Source organism: Argentina silus, assembly GCF_951799395.1.
Source record: "Argentina silus genome assembly, chromosome: 10".
NCBI classification, from domain to species: domain Eukaryota; kingdom Metazoa; phylum Chordata; class Actinopteri; order Argentiniformes; family Argentinidae; genus Argentina; species Argentina silus.
The window spans coordinates 8,140,099-8,147,598 of record NC_139664.1 but is presented as its reverse complement, the minus strand read 5'-3'; the positions used below and the strand labels follow the sequence as shown (position 1 = coordinate 8,147,598).

Below are 7,500 nucleotides of genomic sequence, written 5' to 3'. Positions count from 1 at the left end.
ATTTGTGGGCTCTCCATCTGTGTGCATAATCCCAAAAAAATCTGTTTACGAGGGAGAACGAGGGAGAGAGAGGGGGGGGGGGAGCGGATTTGATGCTAAGCCACAGAATGATATCAGTTTCTTGTTTTTTTAGGGCGAGTTGTGTGGAGAGGGAGGGCGGGGGAGTGAGAGACAGAGACAGAAAGAGACAGAGAGGGAAGGAGAGAGAGAGAGGGAAGGAGAGAGAGAAATAAAAGCCATGTCCTTTGCGTGGGTCACTGTTGTTTGTCGAGCTGGCTCACCTTTTCAAATCCCATCCCATCTCTCTGATCATTATTTTCGTGACATTTTCTCCCACTCTCTGTCAAAAAACAGCATTCTCCTTCTTTCAGGTGGAAAATGGTACAACATTAAGAACTGTGTAACAAGAAAAATGAAAACATTTATGGAGAAAATGCTGAACTGAATTAGTAAACAGAGATTGTTTCTGTAATGTAGCCCTCAGCATTCTGCTGTCTGTGTCTGTGTGTGTGTGTGTGTGTGTGTGTGTGTGTGTGTGTGTGTGTGTGTGTGTGTGTGTGTGTGTGTGTGTGTGTATGCTTATGCCTGTGCACGTGCACGTGTGTTTGTGTTTGTGTTGATGTGTGTATGTGTGTGTGTGTGTGTGTGTGTGTGTGTGTATATTTATGCCTGTGCACATGTGTGTGTTGATGTGTGTGTGTGTGTGTGTGTGTGTGTGTGTGTGTGTGTGTGTGTGTGTGTGTGTGTGTGTGTCTGCGTGCTAATTAGGTTAGCTGATTAGTGTTGTGCGTGATGGAACCAGACAGTGTTTACTCTGTGTTAACCCTGCCTGTGCTGGTGTGACGGGCGTTGTTGTGTGCCTCGACTATGTTGGTGCTCCAGACACTCCCCTGTTTGTTCCTCTGTTCAATCACTCCCTCATCCAAAGAATTACAGAGAACAGATGGAAGCAGATTGCAGAAGACTTGAAAACTCTTCTCTCTCTCTCTCTCTCTCTCTCTCTCTCTCTCTCTTCCTCTCTCTTTCTCTCATGAAACCACCTGTACTTTGGAAAATGATAGACAATTATGGTTTAAGGTTGTTTCCTACCGTAATATCTACCTTGTAATTAGTAAGAGCTTATAGTTTGCTGAGTGAAAATTGAACTGATGCGTGAGGCTTGTCTTGTAGTCAAAATGAGAGAATATAGTCAAGTGTATTTACTTTGCTTTTCCTACCAAAAAAGCATTATGGCCATGATTTTCAGTCTTATAACAATACTGTGTGTCTTTCTCTCCCCTCTTTCTCCTCTTCTTTCCATCTTCCTGTCTTCTTTTTCTCAACTTTCTTTTTCCCTATGCCCCCCCCCCCCACTTTCTTTCTCTCTCCTTCTCAGTGATGCTGCTGGACACTACAGAATCTACCTCAGAGCTGGGCTGGACCACGTATCCTGACACTGGGGTGAGGAGAGCAGATATCATTGGTTTCCAATAATGAGATTGCTAACAGATTGAATTATAAAGCTCCTATTCATAAGCTGCTTTTCCCCAGTGATTGTGAAATCCCTTTACATTCTGTGTCGGCTGTGTGAGAGTGAAAAAGTGTTTGTATTGTGGTGTGTGTGTGTGTGTGTGTATGTGTGTGTGTGTGTGTAGGCTGCAGTCAATTAAAGGCACCAACTGTATGTCATGTTTGTGGGTAAACATCATTATAAACATCCTCATTACTACCATCAAGCCTGTGTAGTGCAAATCAAATCAAAGCTCATTATAGTATACAACCTACATGCACACATTCTCCCTGTAAGATACAGTCATAAGTGGTCCTGTTGTATACAGACAAAGTGACCAGTTTATGTGACACTGACAGAGAGTTACAGTATGTTTGCTGTTCACATACCATTTTATTACATACCATTCTATAACATACCATTCTATAACATAACATTCTATGACATGACATTCTATGACATGACATTCGATGCTATACAACATTATTGGAAGGACATATTGTGACATATTGTGTGCCTTGGTATGTTGAGCTCATACTGTATGTTGCATCCAGCCAGAACACGGCAGGCCTGGTGTGGAATGGAGGCAGCTCAGTGCAATGATGCTAATTGCTGTGAAGAGGTCATGCATTTGCGTGATGGTGTGTGTGTGTCCATGCATGCATGTGTGCGTGCGTGCGTGTGTGCGAGCGTGCATGCGTGCGTGCGTGCGTGCGTGCGTGCGTGCGAGCGTGCGTGCGTGTGTGTGTGCGAGCGTGCATGCGTGTGTGTGGGTGTGGGTGTGGGTGTGGGGGGGTTGCTGCAAGAAGGCTATGCATTTGCATGACTATAATATGTGTTTTTTATAGAGCATCCAAGATAAGAAGTGCTTCTGAGAGGGAGATATGGTTATTTGACCTGGGGCACCCGAGAGAGAGAGAGAGAGAGTTTCCCTTTAACCCTTCCCTCACCTTTCTCTTCATATCCCATCTTCTCTTTTGCTTGAGGGCCTGTGGATACAAAAATATATTTTTTCCTTCCTCTCGCTCTCCTCCAACCTTTTCCCGCTTTCTCACTCTCTACCCAGTCACTTTGACCTACAGAGTAGCAGTCTTTTACTCTTCTATCTGTCCCCTTTGTCCCTCTCTTTTTCTCCCTCTCTTTCTCTCTTTGCCCTCCTGTGTGTCAGTGGCAGTAAGTCCCTGCTCTTCTCGTTCTCCCCCTTTTTCTCTCACTCCATCGCTCTTTCTGCTCCTATCTCTCTGCTCCTCTTTGCCCTTCAGTGTGTCATTAACAGTGACTCGGTGCTCCTCGCTGCCTCCGCCCCTCCCTCTCTCTGTCTGTGTGCCCTTGCCTGTGTCCGGGGCTCTGCCCCTCCCTGTCCTCTGTCACACTGGAGATTTGGTGTTTCTCTGGGATTTCGGTTCAGATTAAATCACAGCGATGAGTCGTCTCTCATTGCCCCCCTCTCCCCAATCTGTCTATTTTTTCCTCTCTTGATCGAGAAAGACGGGGTGTGGGGGGGGGGGGGGGGGTGGGGGGGGCATAGGGCCTGGGGGGGGGGGGGGGGGGGGGTCGGGGACAAAAAAAAAAAAAACGAAAGCAGCCCTTTTTTTTGTGCGTGTGTGCACACTGCACACACGCGATGTCACACATGACCTGTATTCACACACATCCATTCTGTATGCCTGAGAGTCCCCAGCACTCCCCACTTTACTATACCTCAGCCACCTATCTATACTATACCTCAACCCCACTCTCTCTCTCTCGCTCTCTCTCTCTCGCTCTCTCTCTCCCTCTCTCTCTCTCTCTCTCTCTCTCTCTCTCTCTCTCTCTGACTGTCACACACACACACACACTGTCACACACACACACACACACTGACACACTATACACAGATTGCACTCTCACACCCTTCTTTCTATCTCTCTCTTTCTCTGTCTTTTCTCTCCCTCTATCTCTTTCTCTATCTCCCTTTCTTTACAGTATCTTCCCCTCTGTCTCTCTGCTTCTATCTCCTGACACAGGCTGAATCATTGCCTGGGAGAGACTGTCCCCATTAGTCAGACACAGCATCTCAGACTCTTTTCATGTGTTCACTGATGTTATCATTACTCCAATTGCACCAAATGGGAATGCTCTCTCTTTCTGTCACTGGGATGGTCGGGAGCTTTTTTCTCATATTTGATTGGTTGGTTTGTGTGGACTGAGCAACCCTGCAATACACAAATACCCACACACACACACACACACCACACACACACACACACACACACACACACACACACACACACACACACACACACACACACACACACGCCCCATCCATCTAACATAACAAATGTACCCCACTTGTGTGTCAGCACCTTTTGTCTACTCGCAATTGTTGAGGCAAATCATAATGATGATGCAGCATAATACATAATACCAATGTATCGCAACAGAAAATGTTAGGCATGTCACTCAGAGGTGCAGAGGCTTAAAGCAAAGCCTTTATACAGAGGAGCGTCCTATTTTATAATGGCTGAGACTAAGCTTCATACAGCCACATTTACATGTGACTCATTTAGCAGGCACTCTCATTCAGAGCCAGGCTTTTGGAGCTGCTTGGATTTTCTCTTTGGCTGCATGCAATTTGCCCCTCACGCTCCATACACCATTAGCCTGTGTTCATTTCCACGATTACCGCAAATGTGAACCCTTCTCTTTTTTATGCTACTGAAAAGTTTATACCTTCAAGTGTATATCTGCTAGAGGCCGTCCCAGTACATGAGAGAGCAATAACCCACCAGCCCATACATGCATAAGCATTTATGCTATCATGACACAAATAACATTACCCATGAACACATTCATTGAGTTCAATTTCAGTTTAAAAGCTGTTGCGTACACCTGAGGAATTACTGACAAGCGTATTGTCATCAAATCTGTGAAAGTCATATATGCTTGGGGCGGTTTAAAAAAACAAGTCTTGAGAACCACCATTAAAAGTTTGATTTAGTCCAGGACCGGCCCTCAGAGCTTTACCACTTTTTTCCTTTCTCAGGTCTTCTCCTTGGATGAGAGAAAGTGTTTATAGCATAGATTGTGATCACAGACAATATTTCTCTTCACTCAGCAAAAGCTTAATATTTACACTCAATGTTTAAACAATCAGTTAGACTATATTTATACTCACTGGTATAGCCTAACTACATTGGTGTTTAGTTAGACCATGATGGTATTCAAGAGGACCATGTTATTAGAGATAGTGTTTCATTCACTGTGACACATTGTTTCTATACATCTGGATTGATTGAAGTCATTGCAAGTCTGTTTAAGATCATGTTACACTGAAGCAACTTCATATACTTATACAAGACCTGTGTAGTTCAACAAGACCATCTCTGTTCTCAGTTTAACCATATTCTCTCTCTACTGTATTTGATTATTCAGATAATCATTAGCTTTTAAGAACTTTTAACAACTATTCCTGGGATTCACACATAACACGATCCATAAGTCATCATACAACCACAGTAAACAACACCCGACACGTGTGTCCTCCTAGTGGGCGATGCAGCTGTCTGTGTACCCATCAACATCTGTCGTCATGTCCATGGTGTATACTGTACTCAGTCACACCTGTGGAAGGTCATGTTTCAAACATGAAAGCAGTACGTCCACTTCAAGTTCATAAGCCTAATATTTGTGGTTAGTAATATTATGTACACAGTAGTTTGACTCTCTCTTTCTCTCTCTCTCTCTCTGTGTGTATGTGTGTGTGTGTGTGTGTGTGTGTGTGTGTGTGTGTGTGTGTGTGTGTGTGTGTGTGTCTCTCTCTCTCTCTCTGCTTTCATTCTCTTAGTGGGATGAGGTCAGTGTTCTGGATGACCGGGGGAAGCTCATCCGGACCTTCGAGGTGTGCAACGTCAACCAGAACCCTCGTCAGCAGGACAACTGGCTGGCCACGCCCTTCCTGTTCCGCCATTCGGCTCCGCGGGTGTTTGTGACGCTGCGTTTCTCTGTGCGAGACTGTGCCAGCCTGCGTTCACCTTCACCCTCCTGCCGCGAGACAATCACGCTCTACTACAAACAGGCCGACTCTCAGAGGGAACTGGAGAGGACATGGGCTGCAGAGGTGAGGCATAGACTATGTCCACAATATCTGTAACTACATTTCCCATCATTCCACAGAGTCACTAACTATAAATCCCATCATCCAACTTCAGTGAATGATGAGAGATGATGATACATTGGCGATGGTGATTGCTCCAGGGACATGTGGTTCTAATGAAAGAGGACATTTGTTGCTGTGCGTAGTTTCTCAGAACCTCCATACCCCAAGCCTCTTGACATAAAAATCAAGTACACATCCCATGCTTTTTAGTACTTACACTCTAGGGGCTTATAGTATCCAGTGACATCCTCCCTGGAAGACATTTTTTGAGAGGCAATAGAAAGTGCTGAGCCCTTGTTGCGTCAGCTATCGTATGCTTTCACAGAAGGATGGATACATTATTCTGGGATGAATACATTTCTCCTTGGGGAAAATAAGATGTTGTTTAAAAATGCAAATAAAAACTAGATGAGTGAACTGGAGAGAGTGTGGAGCGGCACGAAAGGGCAGGAAACTCTGACAGCCTTGAGAGCCTCTCTGGGGAGAGTTCAACATGGACTCCCACTACGATTGTGTGTGGATGATCAGTATTTGTATACTCTCAGTGCTTACTGCTGCATACTCATACACACACTCTCCTTCTTCTGTCCATCTATCCCTCTCTTTTTCTTTTCCATCTGTCTTTATTTTTTCATGGCCTTATCCCTCTCCTCCTCCTCTCATCCATCTCTTCCACCCCCTCTTCCCTCTGCTCTCTCCTCCCTCTCCTATCCTCTCTTCTTCATCCTCTCTCCTCTCTCCTCCCTCTCCTACCTCTCCTCTCCTCCTCTCTCCTCCCTGTCTCCAGCCGTCCAGTGGGGGAGACACAAGGGAGGGCTGGGTGAAGATAGACACCGTTGCAGCAGATAAGAGTTTCAGTAAGGTGGAGCCCAGTCTGCCCCACCAGTACCAACCAGACCGCTATCGCCGCGTCAACATCAAGACCCGCAGCTTCGCTCCGCTCACACGCAACGGGTAACCATGACAATCAGTCCCGGAGAGATAACAATTATTTTCTGTGTCTGTATCTGCTGCTGAAATTCAATTTCAGTCAATCAATCAATCAATAAAGAACGTGTCCAGCATATCATATCTCATCATACCTGATTTTCCATGTAGTTCCAATCATGTCCCTGGAGGTGACTCTGACCTCTGACCCTTGTCTCAGATTCGTACTGGCCATCGTCGACAGTGGCGCCTGCGTGTCTCTCATGGGCGTGTCCATCTTCTACCGCCGCTGCCCAGCGAGCAATCGCTACTTGGCGTCCTACCCTGCGACACCCTCGGGGGCGGAGCCTACCGCCCTGGTGCCGGTGAGTGGGACGTGTGTCGCCCACAGCCAAGCACAAGGAGGCACCGCCCCTCGCATGCACTGCAACGCAGAAGGTGATTGGATGGTGCCAGTGGGCGGGTGTGTCTGTGATGAGGGGTACGAGCCCAATCTCAATGGATCTGCCTGCTTGGGTGAGTTAAGAATGTCTGATTGGTCAACTTTTTAAAACCCAATATTGATCGCTTTTAGAGCTGACCCCTGGCTAAGAGACAGCAACGATACAATAATCAATACACCATACGATATCCATATGGTCTGGCCATACATAGAATATGTGCATTTAGGTTAGAATGCTGTCATTTGAATCGGATTGCAAGCTTAAGTCCTGTCCAGGAAGGACATACAAAAACACAAATATGTCCTGAAATGTCAAAGGAACAACAATTTCCTAATCCTGAAAGTTTTTGGCTGGCATCCCTCCTCCTCTTCTCCGCTCTCCTCCCTGTGTCCCCTGTGTCACTAACTGTCTCGATCAATATGGGATGGAGCTCCTGTCACCCTGATCAACGTCTCCATTTGACTGAGAGGCCAGGGGGAAGAGGGGGAGGACAGGAGAAGAGA

The 7,500-nt window shown here is 46.1% G+C and overlaps 1 protein-coding gene across 1 annotated transcript in view; it reads left to right on the top strand.

Moving 5' to 3' along the window:
* The window catches only part of ephb6 (eph receptor B6), a 32,569-nt gene that overhangs the window by 8,289 nt on the left and 16,780 nt on the right, over positions 1-7,500 (top strand). Inside the window, exons 2-5 of the mRNA XM_083678081.1 lie at positions 1,376-1,440; positions 5,316-5,588; positions 6,415-6,581; positions 6,775-7,070. Coding sequence (XP_083534207.1) covers positions 1,376-1,440; positions 5,316-5,588; positions 6,415-6,581; positions 6,775-7,070 — 801 coding nt within the window. The remainder of the gene's footprint in view (positions 1-1,375; positions 1,441-5,315; positions 5,589-6,414; positions 6,582-6,774; positions 7,071-7,500) is intronic.